We start from the raw sequence: 27,448 nt of genomic DNA on the forward strand, positions 1-27,448 counted from the left end.
CAGTGTTGGATTTCTTATTTCCACCAGTACATGGCTGAGCAAGCCAGTGCTACTTACCGGTGCACTTTGCACAGCACACCTTAATGCTGCTCAACCTAGAACAATTGAGAGTAATCATTACACAAGATGAATGTCAGCACAGAACTTCAAGTTCTTTAAAAGCCATTTTAAAAACAATACTACAGCAGGCACAGTGGAATAACATTGCAACGAAGGCCTATCAAATTACACTGCTGTGTTTGCTCTGTATTTCAGAAGCATGTGAAAGCAGCGTGGAGCAGCGAGGCTCACAGCCTCACACTCCTGAAGGCAGGAAGGTGGGCAGCCCCTCCTTAGTGTCAAGAAGTTCTCCCAAAGGAAAGCTACCCAACGCCACGAGCTCCTATCCAAGTGACTCTATTGCCACAGTAGCACAATCTTCTATGAGGTCCAAGGTTAGAATTAAGGCCAGATATTCCGCTTTCTATAAACGGAGGTGACAAGATAGAGACCCAAAGGAGAAGAAAACCGACAGAAACTTTGTACATCTCAATCAAATCCTTCGATACTCATTGGCTGCAGTTATCCCCTCGTGTTCTTACACAACAGCAAGCATCCTCACGAGCCTCCATCTGCCTCAGAGACATTTCGTTTGAAATTCACTAGCGTGAAAAATACTGCTAAAAGTCTATTCATAAAACAGTATTCTATATTTTTATTTTTCAAACAGCAAGTGACCACATTTAAAATGCATCATTTGCAAATATAAATTATCAAACTATTAGTTTAATTAAAAATAAAGCGAAAACATAACTTCCCTTAGTATCACAATACATAGGAGGGTATTATAAGCCCCAAATGACTAAGTTAACCATAAGAAAACAATTATGTCAAAAGCGATGGAACTCATTAAGTCACCGAATGAATAAATCAATCCTAATACAATACCATTCACCGTGATTATGTAAAAAAAGCCATCTTTCATTGTATTATACAGATAAAACAATCCGATCCTTCATGCCACGTTTTGTAAACCATGATATAAATTACACTCACAGTCAAAGGAACAGATAAGAGTAACTCCCAAAATACTTTAGGTTGCTTTTAGGGCAGAAATAAAGGCAGAAATAGAATCATTTAAAATATATCAAGTTTAACCAAAACATTTATTTGGTCAAGCCTGCTATCCAAATAGTTTTGTTTCCTGCAAAACTATTTTTGTCTTTTTGAATTATGAAATTTATACGTTTCTTTTACATACTAAACATAAGTCATGTGTTGAGCTACATTAAATCCTTTTACACTTGTATCACTTTTGCCAGGAGGCCCATGCATCTTTCACATATGTACACACACACACTCACACACACATTCTTTGTATCGGGGACTTCCTCATCTCCCAGGAGTACAGACAGACCCCCACCTTGGTTTCTGTCATAAAGAATATACAAATTTCATCCTTGCCCAGTTCCTACAAAACCATCTCTTATCAATATACATACTTTTACTGATGGAATTCAGGTTATGATCTTTTGCCTAGTAATAAACGGACGGAATAGATGGCGTAGGATAAAGAAATACTGTATAATTATCTAAATAAACCTATTGTCCTAAGTTTATCTATATGGATTTTTCTGTTTATTAGTTGAAGTACGAAGAAGGCATTTGGACTTGAGGAAAATAACACTAGATCAGAAAATGCACCGTAACAGTGTTCCACTAGATATGTATCACCAGGTTTTCCAGAGCACAGTTCCTTCTGCACGCTTAGAGTTTGTACTAATTGCTCTGTCTCCAAATCCATCATGTTTCCAGATCCGATTCAGCACTACATAGTATGCCTTCAACATAAAAGGAGGTCACTTGCTTTATTGAACACCAAGCTCCCTTCCAGACAGCGTTAAAAGAAAGACAAGACTACACAGACAAAGTCCAGTATAATTCATTTCTGACAAGGAAAAGTTCAACCCCTCATACTGTTGCAAAATTCCTCCTACTGAAATGCTTTACTACAATAATAATAAAAAGCATACATTACATATAAAAGATACCAGTGTACTAAAAGTGACAGAAGTGGACTAGCAAATCCTTCAAAGCACATATTATATAAATGACTAGCATTTAAAAACATTTTCTTTTCTATAAAATGTAGGTCATATACATTTATAAATCGGGGTGGGGGGTTCTAAAGCAGTGATGACTGCGTTCAAATAGTTTTGCTGCTCTGTACAGTCTAATCCCTACTCAATTCAAACTATAAGTTTGACGTTTAGTTTATTTGTCGGAATAAACTCATCACCTCATAGCTCATAACTGGAAAAATACGCAACTCAACTGAACACGTGACTTGGAAGTTCACTGTTTAACTGCATACGAAATACGGAGAGAACCACTCCTTTGTACTGGAGGCCCAAGTCTCGTCAGCTCAGTATCAGGACTTAAAGACTCCAAATTTAAGCAGAGGAGTTGTCAGGAATCAGCACAGAAGCAGAATAGTATCTCTCATCCTTTAGAGACACAGCTATTCAACTTTTGCAGTCTTCCTCCTCTCGCAGAAGTGCAGCCAAGCCATTCCTTTCTTACTCAAAGTGTGCACGGATGAAGCCATGGATCTAAAGGCTGTCCTCTCTGTGACTGAGATTGTGCTGTGTAAACAATGTTACCTACTCCAGCAGGAGGACACTTGAATTTATTTATAAAAAACGATTAAGAATATTCGTTAACTCAAGGCTATTAACTCCCCAAAGGTATTTTTGGAACTTATCCTTATGCTACTCGTAAAGTTAGCACTGTCATGTATTATTGCTTACAAACAGTACAACATCGTACGCCTTCGAACAGAGCGGTACTGCCATCAGTCCAGATCTATTTACAGCATTTGTTGTTTCTTCTTTAAACAGGCTATAAAAACATTACATACTTTACAGACAATACAAATTTCCACATCGGTACTCGATTCAAACAAATGGAATGCATAACAATAATAAACATCATAAAGGAAGACTGACATAAGTCCTTGATTGTCAAGACATTTATATTTATATATAAACTCTAACTGTGCAGAATCAAAGATTCAATCATAGGTACATCCTTATTTGATAAATCATATTTACAGCATGATATTGCATAAAAAAATAAAATAATGTTGTTTACACATATTACCTTTCCATCCATTGGATTAAGGAGAGCAAGAAACAACTCTTAGAAATGTTTGCTTGCCTCAGTTTGTGTTTCCTACCAAAAGTTACAATTTTAAAAAGGAAACATAAGGTTCTTTACGCAGAGTAGAGCAAAAGCGACTATAAATGTATTTCCCTGACACAAAGCAATTTAAACTTGAACAAAGGTTGAAGTTTTAACTTAGAGACAACTCTTTTCATTAGCAGTAATACTTTCTAGTACTTGCCCCTTGCCAAGTGAGCTTCAGCTAAATGCATTACATGCCTAACACAAACATGCATTACCGTAAGTCGAATGAACTTTCAAAGTTACAAGGCTTCATCTCCGTAACACATTTAAAACTAGCAGAGTGTAACACGATGAGCTTGCCTCAGTACCAACCATGTAATCTGAAAGTTCACATGTGTACTGGTACCGACTGCAGAAGCAGATTTCTGCCTATTAGATTTGTCAAACGTATTCCCTGGAGCATTAGGGTTTTCCCTGCAATTTGTAATGGTATTAAAACAGGCCAACAAAGAACAAACAAACAGAAAAAAAAAAAAAAACCAAAGCTCTCAAAACCAAGAATATTTAGTTGGCAAATATACATACATAAAGAAATCCAATGCTGCAAAATTCAGACTGAATTCACCCAAATATTCTGGTTCATTTCAAATAGTTACTACGTGTGATACAAACACTGTAAAAATATTCTGAACAAGCATGGAATATCATGTATACGTCCAGGTGGAAAGTTTTCATAGGAGAACATACGAATGCTTCCAAAAGTTACAGTAGAACCCCAATAATTCGCAGCAATGACTCGGAAACCCTTTAGAAATCACAATTTTGGAAGTAGTGAAGAAGCAGGCAATGAAAGCAAGGATGTCACATCACAAAAGGTACTTTGTTCATTTATTCTGACAATTGTGATTTAGTTTGCAGTGCTTCGTGTACCTCCCAGTATACTGACATAGATTCTGTAGTATACTCAGGTGAAGCAGTACAGTATTACTCATACGAGACTTGGCTACTGTACTTTTTAGCACATCGCAGAGAGGTGGGAAGAGAGAGACCATAGGGGACATATAAACCTATGGGATGCTCTGGTTAGCTGTCAGCGAATTAGCAAGATTTTACTGTACTTCTCAATTAACAATGAAAAGTTCCCCTCATCCAGAAAACCGACAAGTACAATAGAAAAGTAATGCAAGTGTTAATTCATGCAGATACTTTCTTGTCCTATTTTCTTCCTGAAACACCATTTTCCTCAAGACAATACTAGGAGACACGTGATCGTTAACATAATTCCTTTATCATTCAATTTATGTATTTTGTAAACCAGTGTACAGCGATACACATTGTTAACCCTTCTCTCTAAACCTTGACATTTGTGATTAATTCATTCTCAAATCAAAAGAAGAAAACGTAAATGCTTATTAGGATACCATTCCAAGCTGATTCCTTCATCGTCTGTTACGTGAACGGTAAAATATACCAAAGGACTCATGCTAAAAGGGACACTGTCAAGTAATTTAGGTCCAAAATATGGCCTATGAGTATGTGTCTATATATATAGACATATATGTATATATATAGTTTGGTAATAAACATCATCCATTTCCTCTTTTAAAAAAAAATCATTGTGGCTCTATGGTGAGGAGAGAGCCACAAAAGGTTCCCCCTTACATACACACACCTGCAGCCTGCATGACCCTTCAGAAAGAACCTGTGTTGCTCACTCTATGCAATACAGATGCTAACTCCAACTTCTGCTGAGTGACCACAGCAGTACAAGAACAGAACTAACACCGATGTTGCTGCTTTTTCAGCTCTTTTGGACATCCATGGAAAACTAACAGAAATGAACACTGACCTGCTTGAAACGAAGAACATGCATCTGTAGCAGATTAGAAGCAGCAGGATTTTAACAGTAGAAAATCTTATTAAATAATGTAATTATTGACGAAGCGCAAGCTTTTACACAGAGCAGTCTCCCAGAACTACATACAGACTTTTTCCAGAATGAAGGGGCATGCACTCAGGAAATGATAGCAGTATATTTGGTTAACTCCTCTGTCACAGAAAGCTTCAAGCATCGGCAGATCAAGTACTCGAGAATCCTATAGATATTCCCCACAGGCTACACTGGGACTTCACAGCCTGTCCTAAGGCACTGAGGATAGCTGTAATGGCTCATCAGAAGACTGGAGAAGGAACTACGACAGAAGGAATAACATCTTCTCAGATGACTCCCACTTTGCTCTGGGGAAGGGTGAGTTCCTCCCCTCTGTACAGCAGCTTGCTCACTCACATACCCAAGCAGCGATTTGTTAAGAGTGAAGATGGCGCGAGGCAACAGCGCTCCCTGCTACTCCTCCATCACCTTCTCTCAGCAGAGAATCAATGCAGTGACTTTTGTTAAGTAAAAATGAGTGAATCTGCTTTAGGAGATTCAGGCTTTTTATTCCTTTTACTTTCCTACCAGACCAGACTAGTGCAGTAATAATCTAGTTGCCCTCTCCCAGCCACCCCCCACCCCTCCCACTTGTTTTTCTTTGTTTTTCCTTTTTCTTTTGGCATTTGCTGCTTGTCGTATTTACAACAAACAGTATTACTAGTAATGGTCATCTACTTGCAACAACAGGACATTAGAACAAAGATGTCAACAACATATTAAGCAGGCAGCACAAACTAGGATGTCATGGAAATAGAACGATGAGAACAAAACAGGTGTAACAGGAGGTGGCTTCGAGGCTATGGGGGCCATATTTATTATATCTGTGCAAAGCAGAATGGAAAGCCAAAAAAAAAAAAAAAAACCAAAATCAAAAAGCAACCAACTGACCACAAAGGAAGAAAAACAGAGACATGAATCAGATTGAAAATATTCTTTCCAATAATTTTTGTTTTACATGTATTATTAATAGTCCACAAGGAATTTACTCTTCTCCCTTGATGCACATTCTTTTTTTTTAATTCAGGGCCAAATATTCAGACCAAGTTACTGGCAAGCGATAACATGCAGAAACACCTTCCTTATATTAAACATACAAGTCAAAACATGATTTGTTTTCCTATACAAAAATACTTAGTGAGAATTTTATGCAATTTGTATTTCCTGACAATGCAGGAAGCAAGCCATGGATTACAAACATGCTTTCTCCCTGAATTGTACCAAGTGAAGTTAGTGCTTTAATAGTGATACCATAAGGGAAAAAAAAAAAGAAAGAAAAAAAAAAACCACCTGTAAAATCAGCTTCCTATCAAAAAGAAAAAAAAAAATTGCTACTGTTTTCAGAAGAGGTGGGGACTATTCTGTGCCCTGCTCAAGTCCCTTCAAAAGCAAGATATATTTTATAGCTCCTTGAGATGCAGTATTTTCTCCTACCTGATGGCTTCATCTGAGAAATACCAGCTAGCAATAGTGCTGTAAAAGAATGTTTGCAATCCTATAAAAAAAACATACATATATATATACATACATATATATATATATATATTCACACACACACACACGTGTCTGCGCGTGCATGTTTTTCCCTGGTTAATCAGCCTACATTAGGCTTAAACTGCCTTAAACTACCAGACAGTGTCCCTTTAGGGAAGGTGCAATATTATGAACATACAGTTCAAAAATCTGTAAATTGTTAACTTAAACTACACAATAGTTATGCTACTCAAATCTTACCACCTTAAAAATGCACACAGAACTACTTATCGTACCATACTGCATACTTCAAGACAAAGTACTATTCAAAAAACCATATTTGTGGTAGAGGGATAAACTTTGTAGTTTATTTATATTGTGAAATGCAATGAAAACTTCTGGTCGCTCATTTATATTGAGAAAGAAATCCTGTTCACTAGCATTACTCAACAGTTTTGGTTGGTAAAATTGGAATGACCTTCTCTAATCAAACATTAAGAAGATGCATGAAATTTGAATGCCCACTTCTTCAGCCCATGGGGATATTTTGATTAATTTAATGAGCTGAACTGTCATAATTCTAGACAGAGAATTAAGACAGAAGCTCAGGATACCCAATCTCACTGTATATTGGAAGCTGTAATTGGAGCTGTATGAGATGAAAATGATGCAACTGTATCAAACCTAAAAATCTTAATTTTTTTCTTTTTTTGAGAAATCAAATCAATCAAATAGACTAAGTGCTCTATGTTAATCATGAGTATGTAGGGTAAGGTACAGTTAAGCTTTTAAATCTTGGAATACACAGTTTGTGTAAGCATTATGTAACTGGGAATGTTATCTACAGAATATTTTAACTAAAACTTCAAAATCTTGATATCTGCATATGAAAAAAGTCATTAAAAAGTTACATCTAGATTCAGCTGTACAAAGAAATACACATTACTTCAGGAACGAAGTAAATGCATTAGCAGTTATGTGTTTGCTTAAAAAATTGTTTAAAGAATTTTAAATCAATTCGACTTTTAAATAGTAGAGTTAGTCTACCAGAATTCATTTTTTCCTCCAAACACAACTCAAGGTAATGGAAAGCAGAAACAAAGGGCATGTGAACTAAAATTATTTTTTGAGAGAGATGGAAGCAAGATTATTTTTCCAGAAAATGCCATCTTTTAAAGCCATATCTGCTTGACTTTTAAACTTGCAGTTTATTCTGTGTGTTTAGTACACGTTGGTTCCCTGATGAAGAGCAATGACTACACTGACAAGCCTGAAAATGACAATATGAATAGTAGCAGACAATAAACTGTCTTCCCAAAGCACACGAGGAAACCAGTAAGGAAGCAATCATGGGGGAAAAGTCTTACCTGGGGATTCTGTTTATTTTAAATTTTATAGAAGTTAAAATAATTACTGGATTCAAACAAGTGAATAATAATCTGCCTTTGATAAGGGCAACGACGTGAGGCAGATTAATTACTGGTTACTAACCAGGAAAAAGGAAATAAAAAATATAAAGCAGTTATTGGTCTTGCTAATATCAGCTTACTTTTGTTTTAACATAGCGCTCTTAAAAGCTGTACAGAACTCCATCTTATACAGAGCAACCCCCTTTTGACAAATGTGTTCTAAAGTGCCAGTATTATTTACAAAGATTTCTTAGCCAAAAGTCTGGCCCGTTGTGGCATCAGGTGAAGAAGTCATCCCAGCTCTGCTATCATTTACATTCACCAAGGGAAATTCTGGGAAGTCAGCACTTGTCCCTGGTCCCCGAAGGTTCACCTGTCCATTGGCAGTGCTAAATTGAGATGATATTCCAGCTCTTGCCCCATGATACTGAGCTCTGAAGGGCTGCTCAAAGGAGCTAATTTGATATGCTTGATGAACAGGCTGTGCCTCTGCTTTCTTCTGAGAAGTTACTTGTTCCAAGAAGTCCTGTGTAGAGGAGGAGGAAGAATGATTTGCCTCGTCACCTGAAAATGGAAAAGGGTGCTGCGAATCACCAACCATTAGTCCAAAATGAGACTTGTCTGGAGTTGTTCTTAATGGAGAGTTCATTCCCGAGCGAAAGCTGTTGACGGGGATAGACGTGTAGACCTGCTTCTCTATGGAAGGAAATGCTGGCTGGGTTGTAAGAGTCTGGTTATCAGTCACAAAATTAAGGCTTGGGTTGTTCAAATAGGCATCATTTTGGCTAGTTCTGTCCAAAGCTTGTTGTAAAAACTTTGAGTATTCTTGTAACATACTAGCTTTATCTGATGAGGAAGCTTGAGAGCTTGTTCCAACGGTCTCAGATTGGGTGACCTCAGATACTTCGGAAGAATTGATTGATATACTGGAGGTCACCTCAGTGTCAGCCACACTGAAGGAGATCTCATGCTGTCCGTTAGCCTTGTGTGAATAATGATCTAACAGAGTTTGCAGTACCTCATCTGGAATGACATTTTTGTCATGGCTGCCTTTAATTTCAACATTCAGTGCCTGTGTGTCTAATATCGAAGCTGTGGCAGTTTCATCAATGACGCTTGCCACAGCTGCCTGTGTTACAGAAGGCTGAGATGCTATGGTACTTACATTCAAGGCATATTCCCTACTGTTGTTACTAGCTGCTTGTAGATACCTCTTTTTCTTTAAAAACTGCATTGCATCATCATAGTTAGTGCTGCTGTGTACAGGTTTACTGGGCCCTTCTTGTAATGTGTCAACTTGATCAATGTCAGCATTACCTTCAGAGTCCAGTAAACTCTGTTTATCCACAAGATCAAAGGTATACTTTGAAACTTTGCTGTCTTCATACGTAGATAAAGGTGAAATGCTTTGACTTTGCTCCAGTGGCTGTTTAAGACTCCTCTTGCTGTTAACTTTCTTGAGAACGAGTTTGGGAGGGTGTATTTCTCCAGAATTTGCTTCTTCTAAGTGCGACCCACTGACAGAAGAATGTGGCATCTCGACAGCATATTCTGCTACCATATATTCATCTTTTACTTTCGTACTAGCAGAATACAAAGGCAAATAGTCATTTTTGTCCTTCTTCTGTTCTGATTTATCCGTACAGTCCTTATCTCCAGATTTTGTTTTCTCTGTTTTCTGCCTTTTCTTCTTTGGCAAGGAGCTGTCTTTCATAGGCGTAGAGAAACCAGAATCTTCCTCCGATGGCAAAAAGCCAACTTTGGTGGCACTTCTGTTGGGTTTCTTGTCACGGTTCTCATGGCACATACGTTTGTGTTTCAGCACACGATCAGTCCTGGAGAAATACTGCAGAATACATATTTTTGTAATTAGAGAACAATAAATGCATTATCGCTAAGAAATTAATCGTAACAAATTTACTTGATAGGCTATCCCATGTTATTAACTTCTAAAGAAACAATCAAACAATCAGTGTATATCAATAGTCAACCTCGGGCAGCTGCGACTGCTCCACCTAGGCACCAATTCAGCTCACTGTAACTGAAAAAACATTATTTTATATATGTACAGGACTACAGTAGCTGCAGAAATTCCCATGTGTACTACTTGGGAACTGGCATGCTTTTTATTTTTTAATTGTGAAAGATTTCACTACATCATCTTACCTGCAAACAATACTCGCACTGGTAAGGCTTCTCTCCACTGTGAGTTCTTTTGTGCCTTTCCATGTGATACTTCTGAATAAACCTCATACCACATTCATCGCAACGAAACGGCTTCTCACCTGATAAAAAACATGTAGCAACATTAATCTAAAAAAAACCACCAATATCAATGTTCTTCCCACAATTACCAGGACAAAGATTACATTCTCTATTAGCAGTAACAAAGAAGAGGACTTAATCAGCTGCTATTGTAAAACAGTATAGGGCTTGCTCACAGTTCTCTCAGCACTGAAGCTGAGGCTTCAAATTTAAAATAAATCTTTACAGGAAAAAAAAACAACACCTTAACACCTTTAAAATTCTCTTCCCCTCTTTCTAATGCAGATGCACATGTCTGTCTTAAACCTAAAAATGAAGAACAATAAAGATAACCTTCCTAAATGTTTCCACATAATCTCAAGGCAGAGGATTATATAAAAACACTTTAATTCTCTCACCAACTCATTTAACTCTATCCTATCCCTCCTAGAAGAGAATTATGCATTTTCAAGCCTTCAATTTAGAAGTTTTGAAGGATACTTGCTATTTTTTTTTTTTTTTTTTTTTCTTTCCCCTTATATGTATGTGAAATAGAAATAACTATCTTGATTCCAGGAACATGCAGATTATTTCTGAGGTAATTTTATTCTTAAAAATTGTTTTATTAAATTGCATACAAGAATGATTCATAATATATAGTATATAACATGACAACTAATAATTAGTAACATTATATTAATTTTTTTAAATTTTACTGTTATTGTTTTCTGTTTAGAACAGAGAAATTTAGCCACATCCTTCTATAGATGGAAATATGGTAGAAATGACTGTACCTTAAAATAAGATGGCAGTATTTATAGAAACTAGAATGGAAAATAGCTGCATCACCCACACATTTGCTCCATGTCAGATCATTAATGTCCCCAGTTTCAACCTTCTTAATTCTAAGCAACTTCTAAATCTCTCTGTAAGCCTATCTCCAATTTCCAGTTATTAATTCCTACCTCACAATGTGGTTTCTCAACCAAATGCTTTCCTGGATGAAATAATTCCAATTTATTCTCCCTTAAACCAAATTATCTCTCCAAAAGATCTCTCAGTTACCACCCATTCTTTTTCTATCTGGCTCACAACCTAGCATCTTCACTCTTCTTTCACATTCAACTGCAGAGCAGCTTTTACCATTTCTTCCTTATTAATAACCACCATAAAATTTTGTTTTTCTCAGCACCTATCACGTATTCCTCAGTGGAACTGTCTACAAGCAAATCCTCCTCTCTGGTCTACCTTTTTCATTTTCAAACTCCACTTTTCCTGTCCTGTTCTTTTCATCTGTTAGGTGTACCTACTCCTGTGGTGTTTTTATGTGCATTGAGCCTGCTGAGACTTTCTGCATCAAATTCAAATCCCTGCCTTCACTTTCAAAAAAAATGAGGCCTCACTGTTCTACTGCTCTATACAACAAACTCTTCAATTCCCAAAGGCTACTAAATCCTTTTTAAAATTATGTTTTATTTCATTTTTCTCTACTGTTCCACCTCGTGTTTCTTTCAAATCAGCCCTTTGAACAACTCTTGTTATGCTCTCTAAGTTACCTTTCAGCCTCATAAACCTTCAGTGGCACACTTACCTTCAGCCTCACACCCATCTCTGGACGGGAGCGGTCCCAGAATCCTTAACATTCACCTACTGAAACTGGCCATTCACTGGCAAAAGACTAACTGCTCCGTTTGTTATCCAAGGTTTAAATTGGGTTAAAAAGGGGTTTCAGTTGTTTCCTTGCAGAGTATTTCCATACCAACGGCAAGGTGGCAGAAGCAAACCTCTGCCAGAGCTTGTACTACTACCACATGGTTTCCAAATTTGTGGTGTGGAAAAGAAGCAGATTGTGAGAGTTACTCAGGAGACTTTGAGGGTACAGCAAAAGGCACTGCTGGCCACACCTCCCTAAGAACAAAAATTTGGGGACGTTGCACAGAGAATAATACTTTTCAGTTGAATTCCAGAACAGCCTGGAAAGTAAAATCAAGAAACCCTTTGTGGAACTGATACCAGACTTAATTCTTCCTTTAATCTTCATAAGGAAGATATAATATTAGAAAAAGATTAAAAATGAATATAAGGATATGCATTCTATAATACTCTTTTTCTAGCAGAAGCATGAAAATTCAGATGCCTTCTGAAGTTTGGTTTTACTTTTAAAACAAGATAAATTGGAAATGGAGATCATTAATAATAGCCTTTGGTAGCATAGGGAGAATCTAAAACTTATATTTCTGAAATAAGTGAGTAGAAAAGATTCAGATGCAGAAAAAGTTTAAAAAAAAAAATCAAACTGTGTATTATTTACAAAAACAGTCTATATTTTGTGTCTACACTGGAAACGTGTTAGAACTGAGTGCTACAGCTGTTAAAGAGTGGCTCTGAATACTGTATAAAGTCTCTTAACAATTAGAGCAGCAAATCTCCAGGGCCGTTTAAAATCTAAACAGGTAAAATACAAATGATAAAATACAAAAGAAAGCAATAAAAAGCATCACATCACTGTAATAATAAAGCATTTGGATGATTAGCCCCAGTGTTGCCTTTTTTTTAATGCAACCTCATCTTCTGTGTTTAAAATGGAAAGTAGGGTGGGTTACAGAATTATGACACACGAGTGCATGAGTAGATAAGGTATACAGAAATATTTCCAAGCAAAAATAAAGCAGTCATTTGGGAAAAAAAAACACAAACATTTGATATCTTCATGAGCCCAGTAAGCTTAAAAGATGAAAGAATTAATGTCCCAAGAACCGTTCCTTTTCTCCTAACTGAGACAGCAATTTGCTGCATCACCAGTGGCAAGGTGAGCAGCAGAGCTCTAGCACTGCTGCTCTCCTCTTCATCCAATTGTTTCTAGGAAGCTAATTTTGTATTAATGTAATGTCTGCTTTTAGATGCAACTATTTAATTATTTACACAGAATAAGGCTGTTCATTGATTGCTTCCTCCCTCCATCAAAACGTTTCATTTGACTGAATTCAAGTTACACTGGAACTTGACTTACTGGGAGCACCTGTAAATTCAGGCCTACTAAGAGACATCAAATGGGGCTTCTAAGTGTAACCACCATCTCTGATTATCTTAAAACAATAAACCTGAAAATTTGATAAATGCCTTTTGAAAAAAAAAAAAACAAAAAACTGTTCTTCATCAATGTTTTGAGCACAGCACAAGAACTGGTGCTGAAAACCAACCATTCATGGGAATAAAAATGCAAAATAAGTATATAAACAAAAGAATATTTAAGGCGTATTTCTTAAAGAGAACAAGTAATGCAAAGAGATTTCCTTTACTTCCACCAAAGCAAAAACACAGGCCCACCATTCGCTTTACTGTCAGAACAACTAACTGAAAATTCCCCTTTTCTGCTTTCCTGGAAGGATTCAGTTATGCAGCTCTGCACAACACAGTAACACCACACAAACAGCTATGGCCCCATTGTGAGCTGTCGTACAGGAGTGAAAACACAGATGGTATGCAGAATGACAATTAGCCATGCTACGACTGGGCCAAGCCCTCAAACAGAGCACTGGGCAAATATTTACTAACTAAATGAAAATGAAAAAGAAATCTCCCTTTTATTTCCCCCTTTCTTTTACTGGAGAGGGAGGGGATGATAAGAGAGGGGGGGGAGTTACTAAAAAGAAAAAAAATAATAAATCAGTGTTATTAGGTATTTTATTATTTTTTAAACAAGTGCAGTCACTAACACTAAAAATGTGAGATGATAGCCTACTGGAAACTACCTCAATAAAATAGAAATTACACTCCTGGAAGCTGGGTCTTTAGTGATTTCTCCTAAGCATTTACTACTTGTCATCTAGGAAAACACCCACAATTCAGCCATTCAGACACAACCATCATTTTTAATATTCCTGAACTATACCTCAGGATGCAGAGGAAAAGAGAAAAACAGTTATCTAAAGATTATGATAACAATATAGTTGATTTGTTAAATGGCTGCTTCCCCTCTGCTAAGCAAAAAATGGTGTATGTGAGAGCTAGAAAAAAACCAACAGCCCCACCACCATGTCCAACCCTCCCTCCAAAGCTTAAGGTCAAGGCAGCACGACTGTCATTGGAGCTAGAAACTGAATCTCAAAAGATAATCAAATTCAGTTATGAAATATTTGCAGTCAAGCGTTAATTAACTACATTGCCCAGACTCACATTTTCAAAGCCACGTACAGGGAATAATCATCACGAAAAAAAAATCTTCTGAAAAATGCAGAGAAAAACACCCTACACTTAAATTTCTGTCTTTTCTTTTGGGGTGGGAGGCAAACAGACAGACAAACGAGAATGAATGAGCGTTCTTTTCAAGAATAATATCTACACAAAGTGAAGGCAGCATGGTTCACCAATTCAGTGCCAGAGGAAAGACTATGAACAGAACAAAGACGCTGGACAGAAGAATGGAGGACTCTTCTGTGGCTGACTGGCTGAAGGAAACCTACTTACTCTGGACTCGTGGCAACTTAGGATACAAAAATCCCATAAACAACAGGGCATTTGTGCATGTAACTCCCTGTACACTGCTCTGAAAATTCATTTTGCAGAGACTTTTCTCCCTCTCAGCTCACACACATGCACACACTGCGCTGCGTGTTAGTAGTTTTCATATCCACTTAAACGCTACAGCCAAGAAACACTGTGCACATTCACCAGCTCTGCTTTTCTGTAAAAGAGGCTGAGAAATTGGCATCTAGTCCAAAGGGACCATATTACAAAATATTTAAAGAGGGATTGAAAGGCCATGCACCAAAATGCCAAAAACCCAACAAAGCCAAACCTGTTAAAGAATGTGGTTTTGTGCAGTGCAACAAAATAGCAATAATAAAAAAATAAACGTGTATAAACTTTAACTCTCTTTGGCTTAAAACTCTGGGCCTTGTTTGACCTACATTGCATATTTTTAAACTAAGGCTCTTATTTTTAGAACAGTTCTGAATTAAACCTTTCAAAAAAAGAAAAAAAAAAGCTATAAGTAAAGCTGACTCTAATACCTTTGGGGTTAGGCATTTTGGCCATTTTAGTCCCGGCACTTATCCACTGAATTCCAAAAGAAATTTAAATTTAAATTAAATTTAAAAAAAAAAAAAAAAAAATCTACCAAGAGGAAGATTTGGAAGTCCCCGCTGTCCAAATTAACTTGACACAACAAAAGGTACAACTGCTTACCAAACCTTAACCTTTACGAATGCACAAATTTCAAGATTTATCACTGGGACTATGTATAGACTTTCAAAATTGCCTATTAGATTTATACTCATTTTACAGCCAAAGAAAAAAGGAGCAAGTCAAAAGCACAAAGCTAATTTATTTTCTAAGGTTTTATAACATTTGTTAAGTCAAACCAAACTACAACAGGGTTTTAGGCTGCATACTTCTTACAAGAAACCTTGCCTGAGTGGGGAAACAGTTTTTAAGCACGCCAGTAAAGATACTCAAGGCACTATACTCACCAGTATGAATCTTCTCATGCCTCTGTAGCAGGTACTTCTGTATGAAACGCATGTCGCACTGACTGCACTGAAATGGTTTTTCACCTTGAACAATATAATTCCACATCCATAAGTTAATAACTACACACTGTTGTTTCTGATAACTACTTTTGAGGAATATTAAAATCTCTATTAAAAAAACCAGCATCTGAGCGAATTCCAAAAATATTCCAGTACCAAAAAACATTAGCCCTACTACGTATGTGAACTCCAGAATGCTTTCCATGATCCTAAGATTCACATTAAGTCTAGCATGGAAGAGTGATCTGAAATGGCTTTAATTTCCTCATGAACAAGATCAATCATGATGCTGGCATAAGACTGCATTCAGGATACTGGCAAGCTATTATAATGGTAAGTACCTTTTTCACTTCTCCGAACCAGAGAGATACCTCATCAGGCAAATAAGCAGCCGGAACACATTTTACAAAGGGGTCAATTTTGGCACTTAGGCTACAAGTCAACCCATTACTTTCTGATAAAGAAAGAAAAGAAACCTTGTAAACAGTTAGGTCTTCAGTTTAATAAACATTTGCTGTTTGTTTTGTTTTATTTTTTTCCCCCTGGCATTCTTTTGACACTTTGGTGCATGGAATCTCTAAGCTTAGATGCCAAGTTAGCTACAGTCTTAAAAGTGAAATTCGCATAGAGCTGAAAACATTTTAACATAAGTAAATAACTCTTTATATAGTAGAAAAGACAAATTTGAAGTCAAGCAGTACCTGTATGAATGAAGACATGTCTCTGTAAATGGTAGTTGGTTCTAAAGGCAGCATTGCAATGCTCACAAACATGAGATTTGTGGGTTTTCAGACCAAGTGATCCATCCTCATTTATTGTAAGGATCTATTTTAAAAAGAGTAAAATTTGTTCTCACACTACCCTCTAAAGTTGTCTTATTAACTACAAAAAAATAAAAAGCATTAATTTTTTTGATGCAGAAAATGTTGATTTTTCAGGTAAAACAATACTAATTTCTATAAGGCTACTCGACAGGCTTTCAGCTTACATTTCCAATTGCAGTCCAATCCAACTGGTGTCTCACTGTACATTAAGACAGGACGGAAGCAAAAGCAGCTCATGGAAAATCAGCTTAGAGTTTTCCTATTCACAGCTGAGTCATTTTAGATGCTAATGTTTACTTTGCCCGTCTGTTGGAAAGGATGCAAAGTAACCAAACCACCTCTGGGCACTGTACCATGGATAATCATATTTTAAAGCAAAAATTTATATTCTTTTTTTCAAATCACGATTGCAATTTGCTAAGAGACAAATAAATTATGTAGGATAGACATACAAATTACCTACATCTGCATAACAACAGCGATCTCGGAGACAACATTGTATTTTAAGAACCAAAACCCCAAAGCAGAACAACCAAGACAATAGTATTATCCTTCAGCCAAGTTTTTCACTCAGTAAAATATGGCTCACTCAATATACACGTTAGAACATCTCTTTGACAAATTCAGCTTTCCACACTCAATTGCTTTGGTGTCAAAGCAGCTATTTTCATTTAAGGTTGGAAAAATGAACTGAAAAAAAAATATTTACACCACATCTATCTCATTCAATAAAGCTCATTATAGGTTTTCTCTTAATTTGTCAAAATGAAAAGGAAAAAAAAACAAAACAAAATGAAAACCCACACCTAAACCCTCTACTATCTCTGGCAAGAGCGTAAGAAAACCAGTAAATACATTGCGTTTCCAAAAGGCTTACTTAACTGGAAATAGAACTATAAAGAAGAACTTAAGAAACCTTCAGTAACAGAATTTAGTCCCTTGTTATTAAAAAATAAAAGTCTGCTGGGAAAAGACATCTGCATTTTGATTAGTTATGACATTTAAGGTTTTATGATAATGATAATGATGAGAAAGGGAGTCAGAATAAATGAAATAATCTCTCTGCAACAGTAGCAAATGCTGTAGGTTCTACTTAAAACAATTTTTAGTTTTGCTGCATCCAAATTCAGCAAAAGGGAAAGTCTCAGCTAACAAATTCTTGTGCATTCACTCTGAAGGACAAGCACATTCATACGCATGGAGGAGTGGCATGTTACAGCTCCAGTAAGCCTCTGATACAGACAGAAAAATTCTGCTCTGTAACAGCACTCAACTAATGAAAGGCTGACTGATTAAATCAAAATAAATTTAAATACCTCTTAGGACTTCTATACACATATTGAAATATTTTAAATAATCATGCAGAAAATACACTTAATTTCACAATTATGCTAACCCTGGGCTTTTCGACTGCATCCATTCATTGAACATCTCTTAAATCAAGAACGTTAACTTTGTCAGTGCAGCTTTCATAATAAAAGTAACAAGAGTATGTAAATGTCTGTGTGTGCATGTGTATGTGTGTACATGTGCATGCATGTGTGTGCATGGAAGGGGGACAAGAAGATAGGATTCATAAAAGCAACTGACTTTTTATGCATGTGATGACTACACTGATACAAAATTTAAAATGTTTCCACATATCCACTGACTTCCATTTGTAAAAGTCCCAGCTGCAGTTTGGATAGAAAAAGCAACCTGTTACTCTGGAATCGCTAACTTAAGCTGGAGTAGACTGTCACCTACGTCAGTCCTTTAGCTTCTTTCTGCCATTCTACTCTGACAAGCTTGAAAAAAAAAAAAAAAAAGGGAAGAGAGACTGAAAAAACCCACAAACCTGTTTAACAATTCTCCTGATCATTTTTCAATCTTTTGTTATCTCAAAAGAATGACATTGACAGATTGGAAGATAAAAAGGAAGCATGCAAGTACGTGCCTGCAGAAGGAGGGACACATGCCTCTTCTACCTTGCAGTGTTTCCATGGAAGTGATCTTTGGAGGGTATTCAACCTAGATCTCCTTTTTCTATCAAAGGGACAAACATCTTGATGCAAAGGATTTGGAACTTGCTTCCACACCCAATCTGAAACAATCTGTCAACTTTACAAGTGTACTACAAACATCACCAAATTTGGCAGTGCTTTGAAGAGGACTCGAGGGTCCCCAGCAGGAATTTTTGGAACTTTTCTTGGTGCTAAGTTGAGTTTTCCTTCTATGGGTACACAGCCTAGGTTGAGTTCAGAATAGGCTTATTTAATGCTTCCGTGTGACCTCATTTTTGCCTTTCAGAGCATCCAGCATAGGTTCTATTTTAAATATAAAGACTGATCTAGAGAGTTACTAGAAGGTCTAACACTGCTACCTCATGAGGTGAAATGACTGTTTTTATCTGAAGTCTCAGAAGAAAGCCTATGTTTTCAGACATACGGGGACACATACTCTTCATGAATGGATCTACAAAACAATTTTTGAAGTAACAAACGAGCAGCTCTCATAAGAATCTTTTGATATAAATAAATACATATATGAAGATGATTATGACCACAGAAACATTCCCTACCAGTAGATTATTTTTTGTATATTAGTCAACTTTTTAGAGTTTTCCAAACTACCATTTTAGATTTCTTTTTAAAAACTTTTCACTATGCATAAAGCATATGAAATGGTCAGGCTCAAAGAAAAGCACAATTATTGTTAGACTGATACAGAGTAATGATTTATAAGTTGTCTACAAAGCTACCGACTCAGTTTTAAAAAAAATATTTGGAGAAGACTCCCTGGAGAGACAGATGTTAAAATACGTCAAGGGTTCACGTTGCTAAAAAGAGTTCAAAGAAAAACACTGTTATATCAGGTTTTGTTTGGGGTCTCTAGTAAACTTCAGACCTGCATCTTTATTGAGCAAACAAACCATTTCCAGCCTAACTACTTCAAATGCTAATGAAATTAGTCATAGTAAACCAAATCTTCAGGTTCTTTTAATCTTGGTTTTGCCAAATCAATGTCTTACTTTTGCTGGTGAACGCTGTTTTCTTTTCTTCTTTTTCTGCAAATCTACTGGCTCTCGTATTTGTTTTTTGTCTCGTTTCTGTTGTTCAGATGCATCAGTAAAGGTAATTTCTTGCTTTACACTGATCTGTTAAGATACCAAGTGCCAGTTTCAGGTAAGGTTCTCACTACAGAAAAGCAATTTTTCAATTTTAGAAGATGACAAACTGCTGAAACAGAAAAATCTTTTTCTAAAGGGAATTATCTTGTGGCTTCATTCTTTCAGAAATTTAAGTGAAAGGAATAATAAATATCTAAGTAAAAAGGGCATAGTTAATTTTTACAGTGACATTTTGATGTATCCTTTCATTCATCTCCCAAAGTCTTTTTTCCTTCTGATCTGTGGTGATTTTGAGATCACTCTTTATATTAAAATCACTTCCATCTGTAAAACCATTCAGCTTTTCACACCTATTTTACTTTAGTCTGCGTATTGTCAATGCAAGCTTCAACTGAATAGTTTATTATATATTTAAGACAGAAATATTTTTAAAGAAAACAAAAATACTGCTAACAAAGGGCTTGGTGTTGTTTTTTGTTTGTTTGTTTGTTTGTTTTCCAAAAAGTACTTCTCGAGGTAAACTTTAATGAAGAGCAAGATACTCTTACATTTTTCTAACAGCTGAACTGCCTGATCTCCAGCTAACAGAGTAGTGTTTTAACAACGCTACCTTTCTAAGGATTATTCCTCGTATATAAGGCTATCTACTTTTAAGGTCCTTGCAATTATCCTTTATGTTTGACGGGTAACAGTGATGATGTGCTGCTTTACAGACAGATGCTCTGCTTTCAAAAGGAAGTCATCTGTATTCGCTCTGGGAAAGATGAGGTACGGCTTCTGTTAGATATCGAGGAGGGGCATATTTATGGTCATGTATGAAGTGTCACAGTCCAACCTGCAGTGTGAATGCAATTGCTAAGCGTCCACATATTTGGAAAACATATAAGAAAATGCTTCCTATATCAAAAGAAACTAAACAGTACTACCAACCGAATAAACAGTATGCACCTTCTTGTAATGCTATTTATTCTGGTCTACAGCTACCCTGGAACATTAAATATATTAAGAACAGCACATTTTAACTCGCTAATACTATGGTAACAGCCTGATTATAAAATATTTATAAAACAGATACTTGAAGATTATACTTAATTGGAAAAAACTGTCCACAGACAGAGGCAAACAACATTTTCGTAAGTAGCATCTATTCATAAATATTTTGATAATCAAAATCCAAACAAGCAATTAATAGATTCTTGCCAGAGTAGGATAAGACTACCAGATCAAGTTCCCTAGTAAATTCTCCAATATTTCACAAATAAATTGCTTACAGGGACGTTAACAGCATACTGCAGCCCTTGAGGAAGTCTATCTTGCGTATCCATGTCATCATCATTTTTTACCGTCTCCTCATGGACCATGAGTTCATCATGTGAAATCATCTCTTGCTGTCGAAGTTCACTTTCCTGTAACACTTCGTCTGGTGCAAGAATTTCCTGGTGCGCCATAGTCCGATCTTGAAGCACTGCTTCTTGCCGTTCTCCCGACACTCCGGACTGGTCAGATACTGCACCCATCCCTACCATAGCCCTGGATGACTGCATCTGGTCTATGCCACCACATTTAAGAAATAATCCTCCCAGCTTGTCTTCAATGTTCATTCTTAAGTGCAATAACCTACAAAGAAAGTTTTAATAGTAAACATCTACAATTGGTGCTCTTGCTTCAAGTTTTTACTTAAGAACATTTTATAAGAACTCAGCACTCAACACGCACGCATGCACTCCACTCCTAAAATCTATACCCAAACAGAAATGAAAAACTGGATGCTTCAGTTCAACACTAAACATTCTCCTTTCACACACATGCATGTGGACACAAATGAACACTTTTGAACAAAGGGTTTTTTAACGAAGTGCTTTTGAGTTGCTGGCAAAATTGGAGATTAAATGAGAGCTAATTCCTCCTTAGAAAACTGGTGTTTGTTTTTTTGTTTCGGGGGGGCCCCCCATTTCCATTCTGTTTCAGTCGTCTGAGAAACACTGTCAGGTTGGTCCCATTCTCTCTATTTCCTTGTTCTTTAAGTGCTCTTTCACCACCACTACCCCAGACCACACTAGAGAAGCTGGAACATCTTAACAACCCAAAATGAGAGGAAAAGGTAACTTTCTGTCTCAACACGTACGCCACAGGAGAACTACAGAGAAGTAGAGTTTGTTTATGAAAAGGACATTCATTTCCACACCGCTAAGCTGGCACATTAGTCAGGAAATATTTATTCCAGGCGGGAATAGCAATACCATTACGCTGATTCATGATACACAGAGATACAGAACTCCAACAAGTGTCATGGCTTTACCAATTGCTTTTTACTACAAGGCAGCAGGCTTCTGTGGCTGGAAGCAGCAGCACAGAGCAGGTCCAACAGAAGCACACGATGGACATCTGAGGGGCACCAGGCCCAGCACTGCCACCGGGTGAGGGAACGGGTTGTCCTGCTTTGCTCTGCACAGCCTCACCTCAGCATTGGCTGCAGGTTTGGGTCCCACAGTACAAAAAGGACATAAAACTATTAGTGTCCAAAGGATGTCCACAAAGATGGTGAAGGGACTAGAGGGGAAGACATACGAGTAGCAGCTGAGGTCTCTGGATGTGCTCAGCCCAGAGCTGAGGAGCTGAGGGAAGGCCTCACGGCAGCTGCAGCTGTCACAGGGAGCGGAGAGCAGCACTGAGCTCTGCTGTCTGTGACAGCCACGGGGCCAGAAGGAACAGCATGGAGCTGTGTCAGGGGAGGGGTAAGGTTCTGTCCCATAGGGCTGTGGGCACGGCCCTAGTTGCCCAAGTTCAAAGGTCATCTTGACACCACGCTCAGATATAGGCTCTGAATTTTAGGTAGCCCTGTGTGCAGCCAGGAGCTGGGCTTGATGATCTTCATGCAACCAATCCAACCTGAGATATTCTATTATTCTATCATCTCAGGGAGCACAGCAACAGCAGCAGCACCTTTGATTTTGCTGCATTTGGAATAGAAATATGATGTTGGTATGTTACTCCTCAACAGCCTCAAATTCTGTCCCCTGAGCTTGCATCATGGTGAAGTGCTCCATTCCCATTCCAACTTCAAATGCTAGGCTATGCTTCCCTCCATATAGCTCCAGCTAACAACTTGTAATCAAAGCAATCAAGTCTGACTGGAGCTGCCCAAGCCATCACCCTGCAAAGCCACCTACCCATACCCACTGCCAGCTAACAGCCTGCCAGTTTGCTAAATCACTGCATCAAACAAACACACATCACATATTTAAATCTCTTTCTTTGGTGTGGTTACTTTCCAAAGCATCTTCTTCATCAGGAAAATCTGAAAATTCTCAATGCATCCTAAACCTTTGCAAAGCTGTGTTTATACCAAACTACAGTGAGTTCACAATAATCTTTCTTCATTCAGGTGAGATCCTGCATTGCTTGGTTGGAATGCATGCCAAAGGCAGAACCAGCTGAAAAAGACAGGGAAGTTCTGCTAGAGGATAATCTGTTTCAAAAACTATTACTTTCTGACCTTCTGAAAGTAAAATTCACTCACTCTGTTTCTTAAAAAATAAAAATAAAAAAATCCACTTTAACACCTTCTAGTAGCAACTCATGTCTTCTTACACAGAAGTGGAACAGCATTTGTCTTTTAGCATTTTTCCCTATGATGAGAGGCTCTAAATTTCTGTCTATCATCAAGAGACTGACAGTCAGGAAGTTTGACTTCTCCAAGTTCCAAGTATTTAGAAGGCATGTCAAAAAAACAGCTTTTCAGGCAATTAAAGATCTTTCTACTCAGCTTTACTTTGCTGAAAGTCCGGAGAGCACAGTCACCAAGCTAAACCCATTTAAACATGATGATGCCATCAACAATTCTAATAATCCCCTTCTTACACACACACACATACACAAAAAAAAAAAAAATTGATACAAAAAAAAAAAAAAAGCAGCTTTTTTGTGATAGGAGTAGAAGAGAAAAAGTTCTAAGAATACTTTTGCTTTCGATTTGTCCATTTTTCTTCTGCAATTTTAACACAAGGAAATTTGATGCCTTTGAAATCTTGCTCTTGATTTTCTCAGCATCTGTCTTCAAATACAGACAACTCCTTACCGTCGTGAGTTCAGGTAGGTAACAAGCTCACTCCCAGTTAATCTACTTTATAGTCAGAGAACGGGGTTTCACACCTCCAAAAGAAAATGCACGCCTGGTAAGCCACACAGCCACCCAGAGACACGACATCATCCATGAAGTATTTTGGGGAGGTAAATGGGAAATCATATCGATTGTTTCTCAGCTATAATGCAACTAGAAACCTGGCACAGCACAAAAAGCTGTTTTTTTTTTTTTCCCCAAGAATGTAGGTCTCCAAGGGAGATCCTGCAGCAGCAGACCTTAGTGATCCTAAAAGAAGAAAAAGAGGATGAATTTATCATCTTAGCAGTGTGGAGGATCCTGTGTTAAGAAATGCGAGAAGGACTGAAGTTCTGGACAATCTGTCCCCCATGGAATCATTATTTGATAAAGGATGGCACAAAGGAGCTAAGGTTTCTTAGGTAGGGCACTTTAAAAATACAGCATGGAAGGCAGACTCCAAGGAAAACAAACTGATATATTTAATCATTTCAGTCCTTAACCTGAGTTTATTCACATTTGGGACATATCTCACATGGATCACCATTCGCTATGCCTTTTCTTCCATTCCACAGTAAGACAGCAGCATAAGCTCAATGCAGATTCTAAAGAGGAATTATATGGGCAGGTACTGGAATACAAAAACTCAAAATAATCAACAGCATTCCAGGAGGAAAAAAAAAAAAAAAATTAAAAAAAAACCACAAAAGCAGAACAAAACCAAACAGAATCAAGTGTGAGAACACAGTGGCCCTGATCTGTCTGCTCCAGGTACTGAACGAAACAGTTGCTCCACACGGGGGATTCCACCCTATCACTATGAAATTAGGTATGAATTGAGGAAATCCTGGATGAAAGCAATTTCCTGGCAGGAAGGTAGGCAGACAAATGAAAACAGAGAGACCCAAGTGTTTAATACAAAAGAGCTGCTATTTTCACCAAGAGAGGTGGGCAGGCTCATGATGTGCAGAATGACAGGAGAGTCGGCAAGAGGGAACAGCTGCCCAGAAGACAGTCCAGCATTAGGTGGCATTTATTGGACTTATTAGTTCTCTGAATTGGCAATGATATGGAAACTTTCTTCTCACCCTGCCTAGCAGACTTAGTAGTCATGCAAATGAAAGCACTCTGCTGTTTTCCAGTCATGATCTTGAGTCATATCGGATGCTGCTACTGTGAGTGTACTGCTTATTAAATCAGGCTTTCAAACATCTGGCTTTTCATAGAAAAATAATGAGAAATCATACTGTTAGGCTGCTCAGACTGCATATTCTAAGTGATAAAACACTGTAAGCCATACGAAACCAAGGTGCTGATTTAAAATGAAATGCAAATAAAAATAAGCTATTAATCCAAATGAGAAGTATCCCAATTGCAGCCATCTCAGTAAAACAAGAGTAATTTGTCAGCTGGCACCTTTTGGCTCACACAAAAAGAATCCTTTCGCTCGAATCGAAGAAGAGGAGGAGAGATGTGTTCTTGGAAGAATGACAGCATGATAAAGAAAATGTAAGTTAAAAGCATTCAAACGAGCTCACTTTACTAAGCCTGTAAAGATTAAATAAATATTTTAAGTGCAAGATGCATCTGTGAGATAAAGATCAACTTATTTTGAGATTATCGTGACTGAAGTTAAAATAACACAAACCATACATGAACATACACAAGTATTTTTTTTGGCATAAATCACTGTTATCCTTATTGCAGAGATATTTTCTACAGAATTCCAGAACTTTATCAAGCTCCACGAAACAATCATATGATTTTGGCATATTCTTAGACTACATAGAGGGGAAAAAAAAGCCACCAACAAAAGTAGTGCTTGGTAGAGCTTCTCCAAACCTTTACTTTGTGCAAAGCATTTCACAAGAGACATCTATAGGCACAAATTTGGGGAAAAGAAAGATGGGAAGAGACTGCACGGAAGAGGGCTCATCAGATACCTCAGCTCCTACTCCTTTCACACAATGCTCAGCAGCTGCTTGCACAGCATCTCCAGCCAGGGAACCACGCTGCTTCACTTCAAACACCACTGCTGAGCCAAGCCCTGCAGCACTTCTCAACAGTTGCTCACTTCAGGACCCCAAGAGCAGTTTTTCCAAAGATCACGGTGCAGTGAGTTGGAGAGACGGGTGGGAAACACAATATTCCCAATGAAAGAAGGAGCTGCCTGTGGCTCTGGGCAGCCTGGTCCGGGGGTTGGTGACTGTGCACAGCAGGGAGTTGAAACTAGATGATCACTGCGGTCCTTTTCAACCCAGGCCAGTCTGTGATTCTAACAAAATTATCATAAGAGAAAAGCGTGAGGGGCTTTCTAACTCAGAATTGAAAATTAAAATAAATCATAGGGACACAGTAACATCTAAAAACGACTACTTGGGATGGTGGCTGCTATGTATTAAAGCTGAAAAGACACCCTGAAGGAAGGGGATAAACTAGACAGCCACCAGAGCACAATGTGTGGAGCAGCATGTTTTCTCCACCCTGACCAAAGGTGCTGAGCAGTTATCCTGCCCTTTCTCTCCTTTGCTTAAGCAAGCAGTAAAGCATTAATTAATTATCAGCAAGATCCAGAAACACTAATTGGGTTCACTTAAAGATTTGCTATTTTATCTACATCCCGCAGCCTTTGGAAGAACGACTTTAAGCAACAAACTGCAGAAAGGCAACCAGTGCAAAAGCTAAAGAAACTTCAGAAAACAAGCAATACATGGGAATGCCTGAGCATATTATTGTCTCTAAAGGCTCCTCTCTATGGCCACACTACAATGAGTTATGCTAACCTCTGAATTTAAATGAATATCAGGTACACAAAACCACAAAATTCAAGTGAACCCAGTCAGATCACATAATGTGTCGTGGATTTTCACATCAGGAAAGATACTTATCTGCATTATTAAAATACTGATACGGTCTAATATAAAAGGAAAGACAACTAGCTTCCACAATGTCAAAAGTTCCATTTTAAACATACAGCCAAGGCCTGGAAAGTGAAAAATAATACCCTCATTAATGGTTCTAAATAAAGAACATTAAATGTTATCTCTTCTCCCTACTCAGAAAATAAGACAAAGCTAAAAGAAAGACTTTGAAATTAACATCCCTGCATTGATAAAAATGAATTATAATGTGCCGACTCGCAGAATAGAAGGAAAGCAATCAAACATGACGCGTTGTGAAAAGGTTCACAATCTGAAAATTGACACGTTCTAAACCAGAGCGTACGATGCAGTCACTCTTAGCATTTTCAGCACAGTTGTTTCTAAATGCCCCGTGGTGCTGACTGCACGCCAGCAGCACAGGGCCTGATCCTACACAGACGTCCAGTCATACTGAGCTGTGAATAGTCCTATTACAACCAACAGGATTACTCCCAGAAAATCTACTTATTGTGCATAAAATTATCCGTGCATGAAAATCCTTGCCACCTTGCTTACCCTAAATTCAGTACTGGATCATCACCAGCAAAACCACATCTAATAGCAAACACACCTGTAAGAAAGCTTTCAATATTAACAAAGCCATGGTTGCATTTTAAAACCCACAGGGATGTTACCAGTGTAGCAAACTCATTAACATTTTGTAAAATGTTACATATGACAAGTATGCCTCAAGCTGAATTTTTGTAATAGTATTTCAGATATTGAATACATATATATAT

General features: G+C 37.6%; 1 protein-coding gene across 5 annotated transcripts in view; it reads right to left on the bottom strand.

Annotated features, from left to right (window-relative positions):
• Nucleotides 1–674: 674 nt before the first annotated feature.
• The window catches only part of ZNF148 (zinc finger protein 148), a 38,029-nt gene continuing 11,255 nt past the window's right edge, over nt 675–27,448 (bottom strand). For 3 of the 5 annotated variants that reach the window (XM_042827188.1, XM_042827187.1, XM_042827186.1), the window contains exons 2-7: nt 20,960–21,305; nt 19,590–19,715; nt 16,457–16,580; nt 15,696–15,779; nt 10,147–10,265; nt 675–9,826 (exon numbers count right to left, since the gene is read on the bottom strand). In XM_042827188.1, the coding sequence (XP_042683122.1) occupies nt 8,231–9,826; nt 10,147–10,265; nt 15,696–15,779; nt 16,457–16,580; nt 19,590–19,715; nt 20,960–21,289 (2,379 nt within the window). In that variant the 5' untranslated portion in view covers nt 21,290–21,305 and the 3' untranslated portion in view covers nt 675–8,230. Of the gene's footprint in view, nt 9,827–10,146; nt 10,266–15,695; nt 15,780–16,456; nt 16,581–19,589; nt 19,716–20,959; nt 21,306–25,730; nt 25,746–27,448 lie in introns of those variants that run through there. The other 2 variants (XM_042827190.1, XM_042827191.1) reach the window with 2 other exon arrangements.

This window comes from Centrocercus urophasianus, unplaced genomic scaffold (genome assembly GCF_019232065.1).
Source record: "Centrocercus urophasianus isolate 14NV4802_14NV808 unplaced genomic scaffold, USGS_Curo_1.0 seq_28, whole genome shotgun sequence".
NCBI lineage: Eukaryota > Metazoa > Chordata > Aves > Galliformes > Phasianidae > Centrocercus > Centrocercus urophasianus.